The 27,174-nt window shown below is 47.6% G+C and overlaps 1 protein-coding gene across 4 annotated transcripts in view; it reads left to right on the forward strand.

Moving 5' to 3' along the window:
• The window catches only part of RUNX1 (RUNX family transcription factor 1), a 230,526-nt gene extending 203,789 nt beyond the window's left edge, over positions 1-26,737 (forward strand). For all 4 annotated transcript variants that reach the window (XM_066259442.1, XM_066259439.1, XM_066259440.1 and 1 more), the window contains 2 exons: positions 18,276-18,437; positions 24,039-26,737. In XM_066259442.1, the coding sequence (XP_066115539.1) occupies positions 18,276-18,437; positions 24,039-24,514 (638 nt within the window). In that variant the 3' untranslated portion in view covers positions 24,515-26,737. The remainder of the gene's footprint in view (positions 1-18,275; positions 18,438-24,038) is intronic.
• The last annotated feature ends 437 nt before the right edge of the window (positions 26,738-27,174 follow it).

Genomic DNA, 27,174 nt, shown 5'->3' on the forward strand with positions numbered 1-27,174 from the left:
TGAACTTCTGACCACTGGAGATGAGTGAATCATGGAAAACTAGACCAGAGAGAGATGGCCAGGGCCCCTCATAAGCTAGACAAGAAATTGGAAGCCCAGAGGGGTCAAGTGACGTGCCAAAGGTCACACAGCCAGCTCACTCCATTCTCCTCCCCAGATGAGATACATTCCTCCTATCTGGAAGGTAGCAGAGCAAACCTTCCTGAGCAGTCTCTTCCAAACAGCCTTAATGGGAAGGCGGTGGGGGGGGGGGGGTGTGGAACAAGATGGGGCAAACACCACAGTGCCTCTGCGCGTGCTCCACCCAGTTTCTCATCTTTTTATTGCCGAAAAAAAAAAAGTCTCAAATAACCCAAACAGGCAGTCTGATGTGCAGACAGTCTGCAGGCATCCGCCCAAGAAGCTGCCGGTCGGCCGGTCCATCCTCCTCTGATTTATGTTGTGTGTGTTAAGCCTTAAATTGTTGAGACTCTAGCTGGCTACAGTGGTATTACTGGAGGGCTGGAGCATGTTTTCGGCTCCCAGAGCTGGCTCTGGTGCCGGAGATGTTGGCCCCGAATCAAGTCCAATCTCACACCTGTCTGAGACAATGAGGGCCTTGTTAGACACATCTCCAGTTGAGGCGCTCAGCCTGCTTAGTTTTCACATTCAGAACGGGAAGGTGCAGGGGACCGGGGGTGGGAGAAACAGTGGCAAGGAGACTGGGAACCCGTCAGGGTCGCTGCCTCCCTTGCCCTTTCCCTCTCCTTCCCTCTCCTCCCTGGCCCCCCATGTTGTAAACTTTTCCTTATTTTTAGAAATTAGAAAACAAACAAATACCAACAGTGGCTCTCTTATGAAGGAGAATTTCCTACCGCAGAACAAGGCGCTCGAGGCTGTTGACTAAGTCCACAGACGTGTTGGGGGTTTGAAGCGGGTGCATAGGTAGGGCACCCCCACCCCCGGCCCTGAAACATGAGCTCTCGCCACACGGACAGGCCTGTCCAGGAAAGCTTTTCTCTTCTTGGTTTTGCTTGCATCGTTGACATGTTATTGGCAGCAGCAGGAAGCAGAGGGGCACTGTGTCATTCACTGATGAAGCAGCAAATTCTGCTGCCCCCCCCCACACACACACTCCAGACCTCCTGTCCCTCATCATCAACAGAGAGGACAGAGCTGGTCACTAGTGCTTAAGTCCATGGAGCCTTTGCAACCACAGTGCTCCAAAGACCTTAACTCGAGGCAGCCACTGGACAGGACCTCTTCTGGGTCCAGGTTGTCACCCTTCAAGGCTGATGGCTCTAAAGGCTCATTATCCAGTCCAAGCCACCCTGAAATGCTTTTCTGTTACTAGGACTGTGCAATGTTGAGGTCCACAGGTTGAGAGTCAAGAAAAGTGTTTAGGTGCCAGGGGTCACTCCATTCTGCTTGTCCCCCATCCTTCTCACGTACAGACAACTACTTGAGCACCGAGCCCCACTGTGACTCAGAGTGTCAGCTGGAAGCCACAGCAGGAGGAGTGTGCATGCTGTCCATGTTATGGGACACCTTGGACTTCAGAAATGACATGGGGCTCGTCTCTTTGTCTCAGTAGCAGTCACTTTTCACCCAGCCACCCTGGTTTTTCCACATCCCCATCAGCCAGCATCCCCAGAGGGACAAAAGGACAACTTTATACAGGCAGTAGAAACAGCATTAAGTGTTAGAAAATCTGGGGACTTCCGGCCCCCACTTGGACTGGGTTTGAGTGCCTTCTAGGTGACCTTTGAGTAACAATACCCTGAAGACCCTGCGCAGTAGAAGGTGGCATCGCTATTGAGCCTTGTCCTTGAGGGAGACCAGGGGCAGCTTGGCCCAGGCTCCCCTCAGACCTGTGCCTCCTCCTTGGGGCCACTCTGTCTGAACGTCCCCTGTGGAGGACCATGGTCGATGAAGCAGATGTTGCCTTCTCAAGCTATCTGATGGCCGAGGAGGGCCTGTACAGAAAAGAAAGGCTCTGCCTGTTGAGGTCACCAACCACTAAGGGGGTAGCCGCTTCTCTAGCCAAGCCTGTGGCCTTCCTCTGGCCTGTGAGGCTTTCCATCCCTCCTCACCTGGCCCATCCCTGCTTCAAAGTGACCAAGCAGACCACCGGAGGGAGGCTGGGCACAGAGGGGCTATGAGCTGCTGTCTCCTTACCTGGCTTCTCCTCTGGCCTCTGAACACTCCAAAGTCCTGTCATCCTTTGGGGTGCCTCACCTGCCCCACCTCCTTTAGGACATCTTTGTCCCACCGAGGACCAAACTGACTCCCCCTTCTCTACTTCTGACCCATCTGTCATGCCTCTGACTTCACCACCACCTCATAGGTTGCCTCCCTGTAGGGCACTTGTTTGCTGTGTCCCCAGTGGGCCTGGGCTCCTAGGAAGTGAGGACTGGAGATTTTCCTCCGTGCTGCGCCTTCGTCAGAACCTCAAAACCAGGTGATTAGATGCATTCTGGGCATCCTTGAGCTCTGAGGACCCGCCCCATCCTCTGTCTACATCTGCAGTCACGGACCCGAGAGAACGACAAGTTCTCCTAGATGTTCTAGACAGGCAGGACTCTCTCCCACTGACCCCTTACCACAGAGGTCCTGCTTCAGTGACCTGCCCTCGCTCTCCTCCCAGAGCCCGGTGGTCCCACCCGGGTGACAGCATACCCACTGCTCCCTGGGCCCTTGCCCTTCACTTTTATAACAAGGAGGAAAAATCTCTGTGCTTCTCGACCTTATGACTCCATTGCCTTCTCTGGCCTTCTGTTAACTAAAGCAAGTGTCTCCCTGTCCTTTCACTGTGCCTGCCCCCACCACACCAGGACAAACTCTCCTGTCTCCTGAGACAGCCCACCTGAGGGTGTCTAACAAACACCTGAACCTGGTTCTACACATTTATGTAGAGATTTGGACCCCAAAGGATTCATTCATTGTATAACACGTTTGAATCCCCACCCACACCTCACTGCTGTTCCCGGGCCCCAGCGTCCTGTCCCCTGCAGCCATGTTCAGATGGGTCCCTGGGTAGTCTCTGCTTTGAAAGCCTACCCAGATCCTTCTTGGTTCTAGCACTTTGCAAACCTCTCTCTCCAAGCTCACTCTTTGTCTTGCTAGCCCTCCCCCCTGCCCACCCATGATCGCAGCCTCTCTTCCAAACAGACCCCTTGACTCAGCCTCAGGTCCCAGCACTGGAACATTTCATTGCCACCACCTCAGTGGCTTTGCTCTGTGCCTGACACAGGCAAGGAAGCCAAGACCCCCTTCCTCAGCCTTTGTTGCCACGCCTCGCCACGCCATGCCACGCCACGCCACACTGTGCCATACTCCTCTGCTGGTGGACAAAGGCTCACTGCAGCCCATACAGGCCGGCCCCCAGGCCTCGGTCTGAAGGAAGTAACAAAAGTGGGCCAGGGAAGGAAGGCCGTCATCACCCTTCTCACCCACCGCCCCTTTCACTCCCTTCGTCTCCTCTTCCCTGGGCTCCTCAGAAGCCTCTTTTGTTCCAGTCAAGGGGCAAGCACTTTGGACTTGTTGTTGAGACTGGTTTGCTCAGTTTGGAAAAAAAACAAAACAAAAAAGACGGGAAGTTTCTGTTTATTGGGAAGGTGATGTGTTTCAAGAAACGTTCCAGAGCCCAGCAGCTGGGGAATGACTTCTCGGTGCCTTTTTTTTTTTTTTTTTTTTGGGGGGGGGGGGGTAGTACACAATGCAAAATATTAAAAAAAATAACGATGAACCAATGAGAGAGGAGTGAGAGACAGTGAACACAAAGGGAGACGTTATAATAGGCTTTTGTTGGTACTTGCATGTTCTTGTTGGGAAACAGAGCAAAGACCCTGCGGTGCTGAGGTGCGGACAGGAGTCTGATGTTATCGGCCCCCAGAAATCCTGCCTGGAGTCCAGCAGCAGGCGGGACCCAGACTGAAAAAGACGGAGGCAACTGGGCCTGCTCGGCACAAACGCTGCTTTGAGTCTTTTGTAAATAGCCTGTGCCCCAGGGCTCAAATCCTTCAAAAGTTTGCCTAGGTATTTGCATCTCATTGCCATCTGGCGTGAGCTCGCCTGGGTCTGATCTGGGGGGTTCAGACAGCCAGGCCCAAGCTCGTGGGACAGGGGAGCGAGCCTGCAGATTCAGTCCATCTGAATGAACGGCAGACTCACGCGAGCGCGGCTCACTCATTATTTTAAGTGATGTGGGCAGAAAAGGCTAGGGCCCTCTCCATAAAAGGGTTTCACATGAGCACATTGCAGCCACTTGGCAGGGTGAGGCCATTAGAAGAACAGGCGGAGTCAGGATGACAGTGTGACTGACCTTGCTGCCACTTCCCTGTTTCTGGAAGCCTGCCTCCTCCCCAGGACCACCCCCAAACACCAGGGGCAGGGTAAATGGTCACCTCTTTTCCTCCTTAATTTTGACTTCGGTTAGGAATTCACAGCCACAGATAACAACTTACATTTAAGGTCTGGGGTTATCTGGGCCCAGTTTCAAGGTACAAGGGAGACGTAGCTAGACTGAGGACTTCACAGGGAGCCCTGCAAGGCTCAGGGGCCCAGCCCTGTAAGCAGGAAAGGTACTGGTCCCCAGTGTCCATTGGACACTGTGCTTGGTGATTACTGGGTTTTGTTTGTTTGTTTGTTTGTTTGTTTTTTGAGGTGTAGACCAGTCTTTTCATTTGTCAGTACGTGGCAACTAGATTAAGTGGAAATGGCTTCAATCATCCTGTAGTAAAAACAGCACTCTACAAAGAACCAGGAGGCCTGTCCCTGCTGTCATGAACCTGCTGGGGAACAGAGGAAGTCCCTTTACTCCTCACCCTCCTGCTTTGTCCGAGATGGGCAGGCCCGCAGGCTTTGAGGGGCTTTCTGCTCTCTCATTCCCTGCGAGGCTGGAATGAACCAGTAGACATGTTGACAGTGATTTGCATCATTATCTAGTTACATGTGACTCATGCCCGGGAAGCTCAGGAGAGGCAAGCAGCAGCCTGTCCCTTCCCAGGTGGCAAAGCCAACGGTCAGCTCAGAAGGGATCTTGTCAGTGGTTTATACCTGCGGCTCACCCAGAGCCCAGCATGCCAGCTACAAGTCTGGATGCCAGGCCATGAGACTGTGAGAAAGCTGTTGCCCCAAACCCTGGCATAGGGACAGAGCTCTCCTGGGCACATCATGACCACTGACGCCACCTGGGCAGACGAATGGCCTACGGCCACCCTGGACTCCTGTAGGGTTTTGGAAGGTGCCCACCACATGCTGTGTCCCAGTTTTGTGTTTGTTGTCTGCCCACGCCACGGTGCTGCATTAGATTTCTCTGAGCCTGGGGCACCCCTGGAAGTCACATCGCCTGGCTTGTCACCATGGTTTGATGGGTGACTGAAACCTGTGGTGGTGTTGCTTGCCCACCCTGCTTTGGGTTCCCTAAGGCATGGTAGACATTTGGGGGCAGGGTCATTCTCTGCTGTGGGGGACTGTCTTGTGCAATGTGGGCTGTTGAACAACACCCCTGGCCTCCAACTACTACATGCCAATAGCATCCCCCAACCCCTACATGTGACAACCAAAAACATCTCCAGACACTGTTCAATGTCTCCTGGAGGAGCAGTCACCCTGTTTAGACCAATCTGGGGAGTCCACAAAAATTCAGTCAGTCTACACATCTCCCTTTTTCTTTTTCTTTCTTTCTTTTTTTTTTTTTTCATTTAATGAGATGAGGGGAAACAAGAGACAGATTCCCACCTATGCCCAGACCGGGATCCACCTGGCAAGCCCCTCCCAGGGGATGTTCTTCCCATCTGGGGCGTTGCTCTGTTGCTCAGCAACCAAACTCTTCTTAACACCTGAGGCAGGCCATGGAGCCATCATCAGCACCTGGGGCCAACTTGCTCCAATCAAGCCATGGCTGCAGGAGGAGAGGGGAAGAGAGAAACAGAGAAAGAAAGGAGGGGGGGAAGGAAGGGTGGAGAAGCAGATGGGTGTTTCTCCTATGTGCCCTGACCGGGAATCAAACCCAGGACATCCATATGCTGGGCCAACAGTCTACCAGAGAGCCAACCAGCCAGGGCCTTCTTTAGGTTTCTAGGGTCTCTGTTCTCCACCGATCATCCCTCTGGTTGAGCAAGAGTTTCGTGTTATCTGCTCTCTCAGACTCTACTTTTAACTTTTTTAAAAAATGCTTCCATTTTAGTCCAAGGCACTGGAAACCTATTGCTTTTCTGAGAAAGCCTTCCTTGACCTTGTAAATCAAAGTGGTTCTCTGGAGGAAGAATTCCCACTGCTGGGCTCAGTATCATCTTTCTCACAGTGACCTCATCTACTGAAGTATGAAGGTTGTATTTGAAATGCCATTACTTTCTCTGAGTCAATAAATGAAGCTGTGTCTTCAGATCATCAGAGACCTGCTAGTTACCAAGTATGTGTGTGTGTTTGTGTGCGCACACTCTTGCGTGCCATTTTTAAGTTGAGATCTATGTTGGAGTGTAAAGGCGTTCCAGTGGATTTCCCTTAGCCTTTCTGGATTGAAGTTCAGGTGCTATTCCTTTGTGAGTGTAGGTCGCCCCGTGATGAAGCTGACTTTATGAGTTTGCATCTTTTGTTCAGAGCACCAGGGTTAAGCTTATAAAAGCACGCTTGGCTCTTATCTTCAAAGGTCCCCGTCGTGCTTTCAAACGTCACCTCAGCAATCTATGTTATTCATCTATTGCAATCCCCATTATTTCACGTCAAGGTCACTTCTTTGGGGCGTGTAAAGTGGTGGCAGACCTAAGGGGACAGATTCCTCCTGTGCAGCACTCACGTCAAGGTGGGGAGAGGACCTGGTGCATTAGGCAAAGGGCGGGTTACCTGGTAACAGAGATGGCATAGGTATCGGCCCCCCTGGCTCACAAGCTAGAGAAACCCAATTACACTAAAGAACCCAAAACTAGCGTAGGAACCCGCCACCTGAGGAAGACACAGTTTGGCCTCTTCTTCCTCGTTCTGTTGCTCTAGCAGAAAATCTAAGTAATTGAGCCATTTTCAAAACATACAGAGAAGTATAAGGGAGCTGTTCCTCAGGGGCTTTTTATGAGTTGAGTTTAGGAAGCATAACAGACACGACATCACTGGAAACCTGTGAAGAAGCCAGAGCTGGTGGGTCTGTAGGATGTTGAGTTATAGGAAGGAAGGACGATGCTGAGCTCAAGGCCACCTTTCCTGCTGCCTTTCGGAGGTCACCAACAGAGCAGCCAGCAAATCAGCGAGTCGCATGTCCCTTGTCCCCAGTGGGAGGGGTGAGGCCCCTCCTTGCGTGAGGAGCACAGGCTTCCAGGATCCATCATTTCTGGTAGAGCAGTGGGAGGGGTGGAGACAAAGACCATCCGGAATGACAGTGCCCCCTAAGAGGGAGAAATCTGTCTTGTGTACACTCAGAGACTTTCCCTGGGGTGTCATGGAAGTTTGAGTGTTGGAGGAGAAAGGACACCCAGGAATCACAGTGCTGGCTGGGTGTCCATGCCCCCACAAAAGACAGGGTACTGGGGGGGAGCGGGTCAAGAAGGGGTGGGTCCTTGGGGGGCTCTGGCCTCCTGGTCCTCCTCCTGGGGATCCCAGGAGCATGGGCCTGATGTGTGGGGGCTGGGAGAGACAAGAAAGGGATGCAAGTAGGGGAGGAAGAGTGTGACAGGACAGCACGGACAGAGGCGACACCTGGGGAAACCGAGAATACTGACACAGACACCACTCTAACAGGCAAGCAGTTAAGAAAGGGGACTGGACCCTTGGCATGGGGGACTGCCTCCACCTCCTAGGTCAGAATGTCCTCCACGTCAGGAGTGTGGAACAGACACTCTTAAGAAAGAGCTGCCTCGGCCCTGGCCGGTTGGCTCAGTGGTGGAGCGTCGGCCTGGCGTGCGGAGGTCCTGGGTTCGATTCTCGGCCAGGGCACACAGGAGAGGCACCCATCTGCTTCTCCACCCCTCCCCCTCTCCTTCCTCTCTGTCTCTCTCTTCCCCTCCCGCAGCCAAGGCTCCATTGGAGCAAAGATGGCCCGGGCGCTGGGGATGGCTCCTTGGCCTCTGCCCCAGGCGCTAGAGTGGCTCTGGTCGCGACAGAGCGACGCCCCGGAGGGGCAGAGCATCGCCCCCTGGTGGGCAGAGCGTCGCCCCCTGGTGGGTGTGCCGGGTGGATCCCGGTCGGGCGCATGCGGGAGTCTGTCTGACTGTCTCTCCCCGTTTCTAGCTTCAGAAAAATACAAAAAAAAAAAGAAAGAAAGAAAGAGCTGCCTCGGCCCTGGCTGGTTGGCTCAGTGGTAGAGCATCGGCCCAGTGTGTGGAAGTCCCAGGTTCGATTCCCACCAGGGCATACAGGAGAAGCACCCATCTGCCTCTCCACCCTTCCCCCCCTCTCTCTCTTCCCTTCCTGCAGCCAAGGCTCCATTGGAGCAAGGTTGACCTGGGTGCTGGGGACGACTCCATGGCCTCCACCTCAGGCTCTAGAATGGCTCTGGTTGCAACTGAGTGACACCTAGATGGGCAGAGCATTGCCCCCTGGTGAGCATGCCAGGTGGATCCCTGTCAGGCACATGTGGGAGTCTATCCATCTGCCTCTCCACTTCTCACTTCAGAAAAATACAAAAAAAAAAAAAAAAAGAAAGAAAAAAAGCAAGAGCTGCCTCCCTACCACCTGGGTCCCTCTGCAGGAGGTAAGAATGATGCCCCTTGATGGGCAACATGCAGCTTTGGATTTCTGTGCCTTGATCAGCACTGTGATGCTGGCCATGTGGCTGCAATGCAGCTGCCTTCTGCGGGGTGACCAAGTTGTTGTGATCCTTTCTCTGAAGGAAGCTGGTGCCCAGAGTAGGAAGGGACTTATACTTCACTTTAGCAGCCTGGTAGCACCCTGCTGGAATGCCACACATGAGGATTGTGAAACCATGTTGTCCTTCGTGAGGGGGTCGGGGACATTTTGCACCCTCGATCTCTGGCTGGCTAAGGAAGGGCTCTTCCCTGGTGGTGCTGCTGAGCTGAGGCCCCCTCCTTCCTCACGTGGAGCACTGTCCTGTGTGGGTAATGCAGCTCTGCCTGGTGGCACAGAGCGAGCGCTTTAGGGACGCAGGATATTTTTCTGAAGGGTTGGGGGAGAGGAGACTTGCTCACTAGAGGGTAGGTGCTGCACTGACGATGAGGAAGCTCAGGATCAGTCCATCCTCCAAGGCACCCCTCCTCCTGATGGGGAAACTGTCCGAGGGGTGTAGGTACCTGCCTCAGCATAGTGAGTGGAGGGAAGCCAGGGCTCGGTCCTAATCTCTAAAACCCCCAAATCTGCCTTTGTCGTGCTCTCTTTCAGAGTCTTCTGGCTCCCTGAGGAACAGGGTTCCCAATACTGGGCCAGTTTGGGGCCAACACCCACCAAAGCAGAGCGAAGCATCCCCGCGCCCTCTTTGGGCATGGTCCTGACCACATGGCCTCACAGCCTGTTCTCCCTGTGCCCGTGAGATCCTGGCCTGGAGGGGGCAGAGGTGCAGGTAGTGAGGGTGCAGAAAACCTTTACGAGACAGGTGTCTGCAGTGGGCATTTAACAATGTGCAGGAGGACAGGGCGGAGACCTGAAGGTCCCTTCCGTCCCCTGCAACCATGTCCCTCCACCCTGTGGGCACTGCAGGCTGCTGCCCTCTGGCTCAGGGAAATGGCACGGGCAAAAAATGCAGGTTATCCAAACCCCTGTCTTTTCTAGAAGCCAGCGCCCTCTCCCCGAAACTCTTTCCTGAGACGACTGTGCCTGAGTCCAGAGCCTTCTCCCAGACGTGTCTCAGACGGGTCTGGCTGAGGGAGAGGCCTCGTAGTGCGGGCTGCGCAGTTTCCCCTGGGAACTGTCTGGCACGTCTAATGAGCAATGGCACTTTGCATTTATAGAGTGCCTTTCATCTGTGGCTCTCAAGGCGGCTTCACAAACATTAATTAACGCTCACACCTGTGAGGCAGGTGAGGTTGGTTGCCTCCATGTTTAGTGATGAGGAAAGAGAGGTTGGAGAGGAAAAGGGCTGTGGTGAGCCACCAGGGTGGGAACTGCTCTGATGTTAGAAACCAGCGTGCCTGACCGCAGAGCCACGAAGCCTCCCAGACCGGTGCGGAATTTGGGTCCCAGAGGCAGTGAGTGATGGATGTGACCACACAGTTCTGCCCTCTGTCCCCGCAGAGGCAGCTGGTCGTCAGCTGCAGGGACGGGTCCCTCAAACCCCAAAGGCCTTTATTTAAGACACAGGTTCCCCGGGCAGGTCTCTGCCCTAGCTTGGCACTGATGGTTCCCTGCAGAGTAATCGCCAGAACAATGAATGCATCTCTGCTGTCCATGACTAACAAAGATGTCTGCAGCCAGGGGAGACAAATCATTGGCAAATACCAGAGTCTTTCACAACCTCTGGTTTTCCAGGACTCAGAGCTAGTGGGAACTGACTCAACCTTATCATGTGTCTGCTACCTGGGTGCACCCCCAGGGACCCTGTTTTTGTGCTGTGTTGCGCTTTTTACGGCCTACGCCAGAGAAGGACACTGTGCTTCGGAAAAGCACTGAGACTTTCAAGGAAATGCCTCTTCCACAGCAGAAAATGACCCAGAGCCTGGGGCCATGAAAGCTGACCTCCTCCAGTTCTGAAGGTGGGATGGCAGCCAGTCGTCTGGGGGCACCCCTTGTGTTTGCAGGGACTCCAGGGGTCCCAGACAGGAGATGCCGGCCACCTCCTGACACATCACCCTGGAAACTGACTCACATCTCCTAGTCCTGAGTCACATCCTGTTGTGTGTTCCAAGGCGCCCAAGAGGGCATTACAGCAGCTACCCATGACTGAGGTGGACTGGGAGGGCACCCTGGGAACTGCCCCGCGGACGGCCACACTGGAAGAGAGAGGAAAATCCTCCAGAGAAAACACTAGGCCCTGATGGTTTATGTGTTCACCAAGCAGGTGTGGCTCTTTTAAAAATAGATAGGAGGGCCCCGTGGCATACATAACTGTCTGGTCTTTGTTTTCAAACGGCTCTGAAAGGTGACAGCTGAATATCCCAAGAAAAGGCCTGCTTACGGTAACTTTCTGGCCTCAGGCTCAGGTGGGGCTGTTGGGGACCAGAGTTTTAAGGGTGAGAGTTAAAAAGCCAATAGAGGTAGGTGTCCGAGGAGAACCAGGTGTTTCTGGCCATCCTCTCCCATGGCCTGGTGGGAGCTTGAGGACAAAGTAAGATGTTTAAGCTTTTCAAGCAACAGCTTTTGGTTTCATGGATTTCATCCCTTTCTTATATTCAACTTCATTGATTTCTACTCTAATGTTTACTATCCCTTTTCTTCAGCTTGCTTTAGGTTTAGTTTGCTCTTTTTTCCTCCAGTTTTCTTAAGGTGGACACTTAGATGATGGATTCTGGATCCTTCTTTTTTAATATATGCATTCAATGCTTTAAATTTCCCTCTAAGCTCTGCTTTCACTGTATCGCACAAATTGTGATGAGTTGGACTTTCATCGAGTTCAAAATATACTTCTCTTTAGGCTTCTTACTTGACCCACAGGTTATTTAGAAGTGTGTTGTGGAAGCACCGTGTGTTTTACTATTGTCCAACTATTGTTCTATTACTGACTTTTTAGTTTCAGTCTGTAGGGCCTAAGCATATGATTTGTCTTTTAAATTTAAGGTATGTTTTATGTTCTAGAGTGTGGTCTGTCTTGGCGAGTGTTCCCTGTGAGCCTGAGAGGAATATGTATTCTGCTGTTGTTGGGTGGGTGTTCCTATCGTGTTAGTTAGATCAGATTGGTTTGTAGGATTGGTTAGGTGAACTTTGTCCAAACGTTCTGCTTGCTTGCACTGTCAGTGACTGACAGAGGGGTGCAGAAATATTCATCTGTCACAGTGTGTGTGTTTTTCTCATTTTCCTTGTAGTCCTAAAAGTTTTTAGCTCATGTTTTTGACACTCTGCTGTTAGGTGCATATTTGTAAAGATCCTTACATCTTCTTAAAGAATTGATTCCTTTATCATCATGTGTTTCCCCTTGGTGTCCCTGAAGTTGTCCGTTCTTCTGAAGTCAGTTTTTATAAAATCAATAGAGCTACACTGGCTTCCTTTTGGTGTTAGCACAGTCTGTCTTTCCCCATCCCTTTCCTCTTAGCCTGAGCCTTTAACCTGGGTTCCTCATAGACAACACTAAAGTTGAGTCTTGTTTTTAATTCACTCTCACAATCTCTGTCCTTTAACTGGTGCATTTAGACCATTCATATCCAAGGTGATTACTTATGTAATTATAATAACATCTACCATGTTTGTTAACTGTTTTATGTTTCTTGCACTTTTTTCCCCTTTTTTCCTGCATTCTCTGGTTTTAACAGCATTTATGTGATTTCATTTTGTCTATTCTCTTAGAGTGACAATTATACTTTCTAAATGTTTTAGTTGCCCCTGGAGTTGCATGATACATGTATAGCGACTCTTCAGTCACCACTATGTAACACTATATCACTTCTTCCCATTTCTGTCATTACCGGTCATTCATCTCACTTTCCATATGCCATTATTTCCCCATACATTACTACTGTTATCATTTTAAACAGAAAGTGATCTTTTGAAATCAGTTAAGGATGGGAAAAATAAGACTTTATTTTACCTTCACTTATTCTCTCTGATGTTCGCTCGCTCTTTATGTGGGTCTGACTTTCTGACCCACATTATTTTTCTTTCCCTGAAGAAATTCTTCTGTTTCTTGCAGGGTGTGTCTGCTGGATAAATTATCTCTGTTTTTGTTTGTTGGAGGATGTATTTCTCCTGTGCCTTTGGGGGTTCATTTTGCTGAATATAGAATTATAGGTTGGTGGCTTAGGTTGGAGGCTTTTTTCCTTTTAACACTTTAAATATTTACCATCTTCTCTTTTTGCCTGCATGGTTTCTGAAGAGAAGTCCACAGTGATTCTTAACATTACTCTCTATTTAACGTGCCCCCTTCCTGCTCACTGCTGGCTCCTTTCGAGCTTTTCTCTGTCTTTTGATTTTCCTCAGTTTCAATCCAATAGGCCTAAATGTAGATTATTTGGTATTTGGCTTGCTTGATGTTCTGTGAGCTTCCTAAATCTGTGGTTTGGTGTCTGTCATTAGTTTTATAGAATTCTTGGCCAATGACACTGTTTCTTCCATGCTGTTTTCTCTTCCTTTTTCTCCTGGTATTTCCACTGTGCGCATTTTACACCTTTTGAAATTGTCCCAAAGTTGAACTACTAAGGTGCCGCAATGAAGAATTGATGCTTCTCATCTCTCTCTTTCCTGTCTGTCCCTATCTGTCCCTCTCTCTGTCTCTGTCTCTCTCTCTCTCTCACATACACACACACACTGTCCCAAAGGTTATAGATCTTTTTGTCTTTTTTTCTCTTTACCTATTCTGCTGACATATTTTCAAGCTCATTTTCTTTCCCCTCAGCACCTCCAGTCTGTGGATGGCCCCACCCAAAGCACTTCTCATTGCTGTCACAGTATCTTTCATTTCTAGGATGTTCTCTTCAGTCCTACTTTTCATCTCTCTACTTACACTATCCACATTTTCTTGCATGCTGTATTCTTTTCCCGTTAGAGTCCTTAACATATTAATCACAGTGAAATTCCCTGTCTGGTAATTCCAAACTCGAGGTCACATCTGAGTCTGGGTCTGATGCTTGTTTTGTCCCTTCCTACTGTCTTTTCTGGCCCTTTGGCATGCCTCATTATCCCTGATTTGGAAGTTGGACATGATATATCAGGTAAACAGGCCTTTGGTGTGAGAGTGCAAGTTCACCCAGCTAGGAGTCAAGCTGTTTGATGTTTGCTGTAGCTGCAGGTACCATAAGCTTCAAGCTCTGCTAACGTCCCTGTTTCCGTCTCCATTGCAATCTTTTGGATTCCCTGTCCTTAAATAGTTTTGTAGCTCTATTAGCTATAACCCAGATACTGGACCTGTGAGAACCTGGAGGAGTTCATGAATGAAAAACCCAGAGAAGCATCTCCAACACATCCTCCAACTATAACACCAGGCGTTTCTCTCATACTAGAATACACTCAGCCTCCAACAGTACCGTGTAGGTGTCCCTCCCAGGCCATGCTCCCCATGACTCCTTCCCCCAGGAAGCAGACCTCAGTGTGGCTGTCCATTTGCCACTGCCTCTCGAGATCTCAGCTGGCAGTTTGCTCTGCGACCTCAGTTCTCTCACAGACTCAAGAAAAGTCGTGGGTTCTCAGCTTATTTAGCTTCTTCCTTATCACGAAGATGGAAGTGATGACTCCCAAACTCCTTACGTTTCAGAGCTGAAATCGGAAACAGCAGAACATGTGACATGAAATGGGATAGGGTCATTTTTTTAGCTCTGGAGACATTTTGATATTGTTGCATCACAAGTTAAAGCACTCTTTCTTCTTTCCTTCCTGAATGATACATGACATGGACACCGCTGAGCTCACCACTAGCCTCAACCCTACCCAATCCATAACCCCTCCTTTTCTGACCTCATTTCAAAGGGAAGGGACTAGGGCTTACCATGGTTAGAGGGGCTTTTTTTCACCCATTATTTGATCATCAAAAAAGCTGAAAATAAACCATCACAAAATGGCCTCAGAAACATGGCTGCAGCAACACTTTATGAGCCCTGGAGAAAAAAACAGGATGCGGAAAGGCTCAAATTTAGATTTTTCTAATCCAGTAGTTTCTTTAATGGAAATGCGGACTGGTTGAGGTCAAATCCCCACCTTCTCCATCCTCAAATCCCCACTTCCCTTGGCTCTCTACCACTTCATTTCTGGGTCTGTCAGTGAACAGCCACATCACCGGAGCCTCACCCAGAGCGGGGCTGTGTGGCCTGACCAATAAATATCAGTCAGGCCCCTTGGTGTGGATTACTTTTCCTTTCTAGTAACACAATCATAAAAACTACTCACTATGCATTCACTATGACCCAAAACTACGGCACTTGCTTTATACAGCTTATCTCACTTCTGTCTCCATCACCCTCTGAGGTAGGAAACTGTGTATCAGAGAAGAGAAGTGACTTCTCAAGGTCGCATCACTAGTTTATGGTGAAGTCAGGGTTCAGACTGAAATCTTGCTCTGACTTTAATTAGTGCTTTCCCTCGTGTGCTCCTCTCAGGGTGCTCCTCTCAGCACTGGGTTCTTACCTCTAATGTGGAGACAGCCGTGTGCAAGTCTAGATTCCGTAGATAATCCAGCAGTTTGCCTGATGCCGCCCATAGGTCCCCCACTAGTGAGTATTCCTGAAGGCAAGGCTGATCCCCCACTTGCTACTGAGTCCCCAAAACAGTAGCCCTAGTAAATTGTTGACAACATGAGTGATTGAGGAAATGAGTAACTTCATGACTCCATTAATGAATGAAAAAATGAATTAATGAGTGAATGAATGAATGAAACAACTCTCAGCACTAAGGATTAAATGCAATAGGAGGAAGCCATTCCAAGCTTCCTACAGTCCTGGGATTGTCCCTGCTACCACAGTATAAGCACCAATAGAACAGGAACCCTATAGGTCTTGTTCATCAGCTAACTAAGAGCATGCCCAGCACACAGTAAATTTTCAATAAACTTCTGTTCTTTCTGATGGGCGGTCTTACCAGGAGCAATCCCTCTGTCAACAAGCAGCCCTGCTCTCTGGAGAATGACTGACATCAGCCCCCGCTTCTCCCTGCCTCCTTCCTCCTCCCAGAACACAGTTATTATTACAGCGCCATTCCTCATCCCACACCTCCCTGCTTCTTCCCTAACTCTGCGTCACATACAAGTTAAGCAGGGAAATACTGCCTAGGCCCTGTGTCAGAGTCCTGCTCTGGCCCCATTGGAAGATGCTTAAAGATCATCTCCTTTCTCTGCTGAGAATAAGAAAGCCCCTAAGCAAGTAATCTAGGATCAGCCACCACCCAGACACTTCTCTCAAACTCTCAGTTCAGTGACTGGGGCAGCCAGCTGCACTGCCATTTCCACACTTCCCTTCTTCATACATCCGCGTGGGCCCTGTCAAAGCAAGAATGGTATCTGAATTCTAACCTCGGCATCCACCACGTTACTGGCCCTCAGTATTTGTTTTAATTTTTTTTTAATTAATAATACACATAGAAAAAGAAAACACCCAAACACACGACACAAGAAGCTCATCATCACCACCTTACGGCCCACCTCTGGCAACAAACCCAAGCGCCATTCGCCACGGTCACATAAATGAAAACTGATCACGGGGGTTGGGGGGTCCTTTGGGTGTTTGGTGCAATCTCCCCTCTAACCCTGGAAAGCTGGGTTGTGGTGTGAAGTGAGAAGATGTTGAACCTAAAACCCTGTGTTAAAAAAAAATTGTAGAACTTAGACTTTAATCATAAAGATCATTTTACTAAAGCATATTTTTAAAAGGCTGAGAAACATTATGCAACGTTTGCATGGCTTAATTATGAGTTTAGAAAAGCACAGCAGGACTTTTCACTACAGTAAAACATGACAGAGCATGAATCACAGTGTAATACTCTATGCTTACCGTGGCTTAGACATGGGGTTAGGGGTGCTGGGCTGTCTACACAAGGCATGAGTTACCGTACGGCAATTCACAGCCCGGAGGGCTTTATGATAATTATAAAACTTCTTTTGTTTGCTTTTTAAATGATTAAACTATCTGAGCACTATAGATCCACTTAGCAGATATATGCGGCTAGGATACAGGCACCTCTTACAGAAAATATCTGAGTATTCTTTTTTTTTTTCCCACTTGGAACAAACTCCGTATAGTAGTGTGGGACTCTGGAAGAACTGGCAGTAACTACCTGCTTTTGACTACTGGGAGCCCTGTTAGCTGTGAGATGCAGAGGAACCCTTAACGGTAGTCAGACGGTTAATTTTCAGACTTCAGAATGAACCAGCTCTCTTATTCCTTGTCAGCTCCTCAAATTCTCTAAAATTCAGAATCAAATGAAAAACTTTAACTGTAAAATTAGATTTCAAAGATTCTAAGTTAAAATATCTGCCCAGGTTTAAGGAAGAAATTGCTCCATATGAGGGAAAGGGCGAGGGGGTTGTCAGGAAAAGATGAGAAAGATGACATGGGTCTCCAATCCCACTGTCCACAAGGACAGCTTCAAAGAGGTAAGTAGAAAAAGGGCAAACTGCTTTTGGAAACCGGCAAGCCCCAGTGGGGCACATCGGAATATTTTATCACCAACAGGAATAAAAGTTATATGTCATGGCACCTACAAAACTTACCCCTGGTATTTTCCAAAGAACGTGTTCTTTCTAGGTTTATTCCCAGCATTAGGAAGCCCTGGCTGTGAGGACGCGGGGAGGAGTTAGTATAGTGTGCTGTCATCTGTATCCATGAAGAAGGTGGGACACAAAGAGAAAATTAATATTTAGCCCTAAAGAAATGTCAAGTGTTCTTGTGGGACAGTGTTCAGTCTAACTTTTCTTACATATTCTGCCTAAAAAGAGGGGGTTTTTTCCTCCTCCTTTTCAATCGCAAACAGCGTGATGCTTTTGAAAACTGACTCCTATGAATGCTGGAGTCAATTTACAAAATCTTTTCCCCCCCAACCCTTCTGAAGTCCGACTTTTGTCTCTCCTCTATCCGGGCCTCATTTAATGGCAATCTATAAAATACTTGCTCGACGCTCTGCCCTGGAAAGGACACAGGATGCCTCGCTGCTCTGGGGTGACAGAGCCGGCCCTGCACTGCTTGGCCTGTGACCCTGTCATCAGGCTGCAGCGCCAGCTTCCCAGCCAGGGCTTTTCTATCATCCTGGGCAGAGAAGTCACCTACATATAAAACATTTAAAATGTTGCGGAATATTTTACCAAAGGTCAAAAAAATAACCTCTACATTCTATTTTGCTTACTGAGCACAGAGAGACAGGTGACCATCTGGGTTTTGTCAAATGTTTCTGATGGTGATCAGTGATTGTCATTATTGATAAAGCTGCAATTGTCTGGGCCATCAACACGTGCTGTAGTTCAACAGTTTCGACATTAACATTTCCACCTTCATTCGAAAGCACACGCAATGCCTCTCGTCATTATTCGCAGGATTTAAATAAAACCTTTGGGAGAAACAGTTACCAAAGGAAAATCTTCAAGGACTGAACATAAACTATATTTCAGTATCTTTAGGGGGAGAAATGATCAAACAAAAGCACATACTTTAACTTAAGTAGGCTGATTAGACGCTGGTGAACAGGCCGCACACGTGACATACTGAAACAAAAGTGATTAGTTTATTAAAGTACTTTTTTTTTTAAATATCCCCTCAACTCTACATATAACAGACCTCCCTGATTCTCTGCAGATACAAGGCAGATCCAGCCATCCCCACCATGGTCCTACGATCAGTCCTACCAGTATCTGGGATCCATCGCCTCTCCTTCTGTACACCCAGCGACGCCCATCTCACCTGGACGGGCCAGTGGCATGACAACCCTCTCTGCAGAGATTTCCAGTCGACTCTCAAGTAAGCCACTTGAGAACACACTCTGACCTTGAGCTAGAGCAGAAGGTTCAAGAGACCAGAGGAGATGCCTGAAGGGGCTGGCAGTCATTTTTAATTGGATAAGATCTGATTTAAAGACAATGTTGTCTAGCTCTAAGTCCCACCCTACGCACTGATTTCCCTGGACACCGAGAGGCCGAGGTCATGGACAGAGAGGCAGAAGTGGCTTAGAAAGGTGGATTTTTTGGGATTGCTCATATTTTGCAAGCAAAGGTGGCAGCTGAAAGGTTAATAATAACATAGGAGGCCAAAGAAGTCAGCTTCTAGAACTCAGATAGGATTGGTCCATCAGGTGTGGACGTGTCTTCCCAGGTCATGTGAATAGCACTGTGGGTACCTGTGGAACAGGAAGCAAATATACCTCAAATGAGACATTTCCCAGTAAGAGCTACTCCTACCAGGTTAGAGGAACAGTGGAAGCTCAGGTGTCGTGGTTAGCATAATTGTTGTTAATATGAGCTCATTAACGATTAGTCATTTAACCTATGAGACCTCTGGGCTTGGCACTTACCTTTGCTTGTGGGCAGGGAAATTGGAGTTACAGAGAAAAATTCCTTTGTTGACAGAAAAAAGAAGAAAATCTCCATTTGAGGCTTTGAAATCGGAGCTGGACCAAACTGTAAAAACAGCTCCGAGAACTCCAGCATTCTGCAGCCTGCAGACACACTTCATGTGTGTTTTGGGCTGGGAGACGGAGGGACACTGTTTTGCTTTTTTATCCTTGGGATCAGATTATAGCAGATTAGGGGGCAGGCAAAGGGGCAGAGGCATCATGTCTGGCACTTTAAACTTTGTAGGATGTTGTGTTGTCCAGACAATCGTGATTAACTGAGATTTCACTGAATGCTTTTGCTTCTTCTCAGCTTCCCCACAATATCAGCCCTGCTGTTTGGAGCCAGAGAACTCTTTGTTGCGGGGGGGGGGGGGGGGGGGGGGGGCTGTCCTGTGCAGTGTGTGATAGTTAGCAGCATCTTAGGCCTCTGGATTCCAGTACCACACGCCTCTCCACCTTGATGAACAAAAAATGTCTCCAGACCTTGCCCAATGTCCTGAGGGCCAAAGCTGCCTCAGTTGAGAGCCGCCGCCTTCAGGCGTTCTTGGGCACCACAGTGAAATAGAAAAGCCTTGCCCAGTGTTCCCATGGTTTTTGGCTGCACTACCAAGCTGAGGAAGGGGCACAGGAATTATGACATCTGTTCAGCCTGTTGTTTCAGAAGTTCTGTTCCCTTGGGAACAGTTTGATTCCAAAGGCAATAGTTACATTTTATTGATTAGTGGCACTGCTGTGCCCATCGGCTGGCTGTGGTCTGCATCTGAAACAATTACTGTTTTCCTTGGGAATGTCCCAGCTGTGGGTCTGTCCCTTGAATTCATTGCATAAGACTTATAACTTGATCAGAACCCGAGATCAGAACCTTATAGTCCAAGAACCCTTGGGGCCAACTGCTCCAAATGACCAGTGTTCAAATATAAGGGTGACTTTCTTTTTTAAAAGAATGAGCATCATGAGCACTCACTCCCAAGTCCCGCATCACAGTTGCCTTTCTGAAGAACCTGGAGTTCAGTTACCCAAGGAGGAAGAAAGGACATGAGGCATGTTTGATGGCATGAGGTGTGAAGTAAATACAAATCAGGTCCCATTTCTACACTCCAAAATGATCCTCCCCTGTCGTGGAGCGAGGATCAGAGAGAACTGCAAACAACAGTATGGTAGATGTTGTTCACCTGAGCAGATCTCCCCCTGAGAGACTGAGTCTGGGGCACAGGCCTGAAAACACGGTCATTGCTCTGGGCAGGAGGGGGTTGGGATACATTAAAGTGCTTGCCTGGCCCCAGCTTGGAGAACCCAGCACTGCTCTGAGCCTGCTTCTCCCTTGAACCCCACCCGCCAGTTCTGTGCTCGGCCAGTCTTCTAGACCCCAGCCCCACCTGGGCTTCCTTCTTCAAGGGGGACTTGCTCTGTCTCTCTCTTGCCTTTGCAGACAGACTCCACACCTTGTCTGAAAAGAGTTGTCATCTGGAGGTTTTCTTTTTTTTTTTTCTTTTTCTTTCTTTTTTTTTTAAGAAATTAATGTTTAGCTGCCAACCTGAGCGACAGACAGCATGCATTATTCTGAGTCATGCAAAAGATCCTTTTAAGGCGGCCATTATCTGCTCAGGCTGTTTAATCCTTTGGGGGCAGTGGGAGGGGCCCAGCGTGGGGCTGCTTTCATCCATGTCACACCGCAGAATGGAGACTTGAGCTGTCACGGCAAATATTTAGCCCCATCAGTGGGGAAACATTTCCAACTAAAATACCTGAACCCCTTAATCCCCAGATTTCCTACCCTTTAAAAGCTCCCTGTGCCTATCAGGAGTCCGCCTCCTGCCTCCACACTGGAGTTGAATAAGGGGACACCGGGCCAGCCAGAAGGACAAATGGGCTGCCCCAGGTGTGACTGACAAGGCTTGGCAGGGGTATCAGACTGGATGTAAAAATGAAAACAAATATTTGAATAAATCATTTGAATCTGAGCATATCTAAATGGCCAAAGTTATCTTATCAAAATGTGTGTAAAAAGGATAATTTGACGAAATGAATGGCCTTTTGTAGCAAGAGATTGTTGTTATAGAGACAGAAGGAGAATCGCAGGCAATATTTAAGATCTTTCAGATAGTCTGCCCACAAGTGAAACAACTCTTTTCCCCTGACAGCTGAAACCGCAGCATCATTCCATTTATGTCTGTGACAAACTATGGACTCACTTGGGATTCCAGTAACTTGGTACCATCACCAGGTTACCACGCAGTAGCTGGAACAGACTGACAGGACATGTCCAGACACTGCCGTGAAACAGGGTGACCTTTCATTCATTTTCCAGCAGATTCACCTTTTTGTCTCAGGGCAAATGAAGCAAGAGGAGTAATGGGCGGAGTCATTTATTTGTGTCCCAAGGATTGCATCAGATGAAAACAAATTGATTGTATTTGCCTAATGCTTTTCCTCCTACCTCGGCTTCTCCCTAGACTATATAAATCTTACTGGAAAAATGGAGTAAAGCTTCCTGTTAACTCTCAAACGTGTCACAGCTCTCCATGTGAGCAAAAACAAGTGACACACAGCTTGCTCACAGATGGCCCTGGCGAACGGGCAGGGACAAACCCTGAGGAATGAGGTGCGGCCTGGCTTCAGGACAAACCAGAGAGTGGCCATGGAAGGGCAGCCCTGGAAGCACTGTCAGTTTACAACTTTTTCCCTGCCCACATGTCTGACTCGCTTAGAAAAGATTAACAGGAGTGTTTGTTTGAAAGTCAGACTCCTGGTTTCCTCATTAGTGCAGAGATTTGCTGCAGACTTCGATGGTTTCTATAAACTTTAATTACCTCTCTGATGAGGAGTATATCACCTCATCACATTCACCCCAAATTTACAGAGGAGGTCATTTTTTAAAAATGTGTTAGAGCAATAAAAAACCACTAGAGAGTGGGAGGAGGGAGTGGGGAGAAAAGGGAAAGAAGGAGAGAGAAGGTGGGAGAGAAACACAGAAACACACTAGCTCTCCCTGCTGGAATAATAGGCTTGAAATATGAGGAAGTTGATTAAGGGCCGATGCCTTCCAAAACCAGATTAATCCACCCTGGGAGCTTTCCTTTCAGGGCAAGCTTTTGGCTCCTTCAAGTTTCTCTATTGCCTGAACACAAGAGGTCACATGCCATCCTGAGCACAGAGTTATTTTGTACGTTGATTTGAGAACTTAACAAATTTTAAAACATTTCATTCTTGCCTCTGCTCTGTTTTGTTGCCGTCTCTGAGTTTGCTAATGAAAGACTCTAGGCCTGGCCTGGTCATTTCATGAATAATACTGAGAAAGAGAAACTACCCCAGGACAACACCCTAAATCTACAATGTGGGTTCTCAAAGCGGCATGGGATCAGGGAGAGGGTTTCCTCCTCACCCCTCGCCCCAAGACATTTGGTAGTATCTGTGACATTGTTGGGTGTCGCAATTCCAGGAGTGGGGACACTACTGGCACCCTGTGGGCAAAGGCCAAGGATGCTGCCAAACATCCTGCAGGCACAGAACAGCCCTCCACATCCCAACAAATAACTGTCTGGGCAACAGTGCCACTTCTGAGACACTCTAGTCTACAGGACACAGGAAGCCTTCCCTGACACCCAAAACCCCTAGTAGTTCCCAAGGGCAGCTTGTGGTTAGGAAAAATGCACAGGGATGCCACGAAGTATAGTCAGAGCCAGCCTGTGAGACTGTAAATGCATAATTCTAACAAGATGAATTTTATGGACAAAGCTTTGCCATTCCTGGTAAAATTTCAACATTTACAAAACAGAATAGATAAATCAAGGTCCTGTAGCCACTCATGTTAACAAGCCAGTGAAGCACATAATACAGAATGACAAGTGAAATGGAGGCTGACTAGTTTGGAACCAGTCTGCTAGATGTGAGGAAAAACAGTGGTGTTGGTATTCACTCACATTCACTCATCACTACAGTGGTATGCACAGGTTGACTCACAGGAAATGGCCAATTTTGAACTGTTTGAGGCCTAATGAAATGGCAATTTCTTATGATTCAACCTAAATATTATGTGCAATGTATTATAATGTTATTCTATATTAGTATTGTTATAATACAATATCATTTTATGCATATGATCTATTAATATGAATTTACTAATGCATCCATTACCTTTGCAATTATTCTATAGTGTTATAAATTATATATTGTTAAATTATATTAATACCAGAGACTAAACTTATATTAATATCGATGCATTAATATATTGATTATTTAGAGGGTTGGCCATCATCTTTTTCCAAAGAGCCAGAAACGAAATGATTTAGGCTTTCCAGACCCTAAGGTCCCTGTCGTGACCACTGAACTAAGCAGGGGTAATTCAAAAGCAGCCAGAGAAGAGAATGAGTAAGGCTGATGTCAATAAAAGTTTATGTTTGGACCCTGAAATTCAAATCTCATATAATTTTCATGTGAGGAAATATTTTTTTTATAACCACTTAAAAAAGTAATACTCATTCTTAGCCTGTGGGCCACACAAAAATTGACACAGCTGGTTCTGACCCATGGACTCTGTTTTCCCAACCCCAGGATTATATCAATACTATATCTGTATTACACACATTCTGTACGACATTTGTACTATACAGATCATACTTATATCTATGGTATTATGCTTTATTAGCACCATTTCTATTACTTGATAGCATATATTATCTTTTATTACTATATATTACCATACTGTCTCCCTGGGCATCAGCATTCTGGGTTATCTTCCAGTGTCCTAGGCAGCAGACTTCTAGCTTATCTTCCACTTTCCTGGGCATCTGCATTCTGAATTATTTCCCAGCGCCCTGAGCAGCAGCATTCTGGGTAATGCGAGTTCCTGTGTAGTAGCATTCTGGGTAATTCGCGGCCTTGTGCAGTAGCATTCTGGGTAATCTGTGGTTCTGTCCAGTAGCCTTCTGGGTAATCATCCAGGGGCAGGCGGCAGAACAGCATGGAGGTCTCCCAGCATTCCCTTCTCATGATGTTCTCCCGCCCTGCAGCGGCTCCTGACCTGACGGCCTTCGGCGACCCGCGCCAGTTCCCGGCGCTGCCCTCCATCTCAGACCCTCGTATGCACTACCCTGGCGCCTTCACCTACTCTCCTACGCCCGTCACCTCGGGCATCGGCATTGGCATGTCAGCCATGAGCTCGGCCACGCGCTACCACACGTACCTGCCGCCGCCCTACCCCGGCTCGTCACAGGCGCAGGGTGGCCCCTTCCAGACCAGCTCGCCCTCCTACCACCTGTACTACGGCGCCTCTGCGGGCTCCTACCAGTTCTCCATGGTAGGAGGCGAGCGCTCGCCGCCACGCATCCTGCCGCCCTGCACCAACGCGTCCACCGGCTCTGCACTGCTCAACCCCAGCCTCCCGAACCAGAGCGACGTGGTGGAGGCCGAGGGCAGCCACAGCAACTCCCCCACCAACATGGCGCCCGCCGCGCGCCTGGAAGAGGCCGTGTGGCGGCCCTACTGAGCCCGCCTGTCCGCCAGTCCTCCGGCTGCTGCCCACCCTCTGGGACCGCGCCCGGCCGGCCCCAGGCCGCCGCCTCCACGTCAGCCTTCTCGACTCCACTCCAGCACGTGGATGCGCCAGGAGGCACACAGGAAGATGCCAGAGGGAAACTGTGAATGCTTCTGATTTAGCAATGCTGTGAATAAAAGAAAGATTTTATACCCTGACTTCATTTTTTAACCAAGTTGTTTATTCCAAAGAGTGGAATTTTTGTTTGGGGGTGGGGGTAGAAAGATGCAACTCCTCCTGTTTGGCATTGAATTCATATTTTTAATGTTCTTTTCCAGCACCTTATGAATTGCAAAATGCGTGTTTGCATTTGGGGTGGTTTTTATTTTTATACATATATATATAAATTTGAGCTTGCTTCTTTCTTGCTATGACAATTGAAAGAAATATGATTCCTTTTCCTGTAATTTTTATTTAACTTTCCTCTTGGACTTTGTGTAGTTGTTCTTTGGGTTTTCTTTTTTATTTTAAGAAACAGCTACAGCTTTGGGTCATTTTCAACTACTGTATTCCCACAAGGAATCCCTAGATATTTATATATCTTGATGTTTAGACACTTACTTATGTGTTGATACTTTTTTATTATTTAAATGTACTTATATTAAGAAGAAAAATATCAAGTACTACATTTATTGTTTTTGATAGTAGCCAAAGTTAAATGTATCACATTGAAGAAGGCTGGGGAAAAGAAAGGATGTGTAATGTGATCACTTGGTTATCTAAATATTGTTTACATTAAACTTCCTTTAATGTTAATCAAACGAGTTGGTAGCTAATGCAAGAATGTTTTTAAAAGCTTTTTAGATACTGATGGTCAGTCCAAAGATCTGAAGTACAATTTTCTGCCAAGCTCAGCAAAGGGTCTCATATCTGACTCCCACTCCCTTCAAACGGAGAAGGTCAGATCTGGTTCCAGAGGGGTCAGTAGATGCTAGAGATTGCACCTCCGGAAAGGATTTACTTTCTGCCTCCGGCTCTGCTCCCTCCCTGGTTTCTTGATCATTTCAGACATGCTTTGTCAGAACAATCCAAAGTCAGCTGTGTGCTGAGGAGCCGAATCTACGTGGGAACCAAAGAACAAATCTAGGAGTTCCTTCAAGGCTGGGTTCTGGGTTAGGAAGGAGATCATCTGAATCCAGAGTTGTTTTTTTAGCTCCAAGAAAAATACTCTTTGATGCAGTACCTGTTTGTTTACACAGACAACAAAATGTGGCTGTTTTCAAGGCTGGGAGTGGAAGGGACTAGAGTGGGTGCCTTTGACAGCTGAAGGTCTCCCACTGAATTTTCATAGGGTAAGCCTAACACCAGGCCTGAGCAAGTCAGTTTGTCTCTGTATCTGGAGTCATGTGGGACACCCTCCTCCCACCTGTCCAGGACCCCTTCCCACGCTGCTTCTTAACCACCCACCTTTGTGTTGTTGTCACAGGTTGAGACTCTACCCTGTGAGGTGTGTGCACTTGTACCTGCACATTGGCATGGCAAGAAAGATCCCTGTCACCAGTGCTGCCCATGGCTACAATTCAAACAGATCCACTGTCACTGTAAATTTCATGGCACTATTTTTATTGGAGGATTTGGTCAGAATGCAGTTGTACAGCTCGTCAATACTAACTGTTGATTTTGACATGTGTGTGCTCAAAATGATCTGGTTGTTATTTAATGTACCTCTTCGATTTTGAAATGATTGAAATGATTTCAAGTCAACTCTGAAGAGTATTTGAAAGCAGGACTTTAAAACAGTGTTTGATTTTTACTTTAATAAATTTAAGGATTCAAATTAGATCTTTGGCTGCAGGCAGCAAAACAGCTGAACTTATTTAAAACAATTTGCTTTTGAGTTCCCTATATATCCAGGCGTGGGCAAAAGTAGGTTTACAGTTATAAGTACGTGAAACACAGAGTTTATTCTTGTATTATTTATTAATTATTGTATTATTTTCCATACAAACAGCTGTAACCCTGCTTTTGCCTACCCCTGCATATATTGATTATTGTTTTACACAGATGCAGTAGCACTTTGGTGAGAGTAAAGGGTAAAGCAGTTTGTGTTGTCAGGTCATTCTTATCTAGAAAAGAGCTGAGGCAGATCTTGAAGAAAGTCAGAAAAAAATCCATTTTCATTTCAGACACGATTTGCCCTCCACAATTCAATTTCATGTTTTATTCTATATTACATTTTTTGTAGCAAAATTATCTTTAAATATCAATAAATTTAAAACTTTCATTTCTGTAAAGAACCCTTTGCCCATTCACCCCAAATTGAATTTCAATGTTCTTCTCAGAACATGTTGCCATATCTGACCTGATAAATGTTGGATGAGGGGTGGTGGGGGTAGGGATGAAGAAAAAAAATTATTTATTTATTTATTTTGGTTCAATTCTGGTACCTGAAGATATTCCCACTCAAAATCAGCTTAACGCCCTACAAGGGAATCAAAGAGTTTTCACTGTCAAAACCATGTATGAGGAGGGCTTGGGCCTTTGCTGCAGGCCCATTGGTTTGGCCATTCAGTGTTTCATAGACCTTTCCCAGCATACATGGTATTTAATTGTTCCAGAAAAAAATCAGAGTTTAGTTGTTTTGGAGATAGGTCTCACACTTAATGTGTTTT

Source organism: Saccopteryx bilineata, chromosome 2 (assembly GCF_036850765.1).
Source record: "Saccopteryx bilineata isolate mSacBil1 chromosome 2, mSacBil1_pri_phased_curated, whole genome shotgun sequence".
NCBI lineage: Eukaryota > Metazoa > Chordata > Mammalia > Chiroptera > Emballonuridae > Saccopteryx > Saccopteryx bilineata.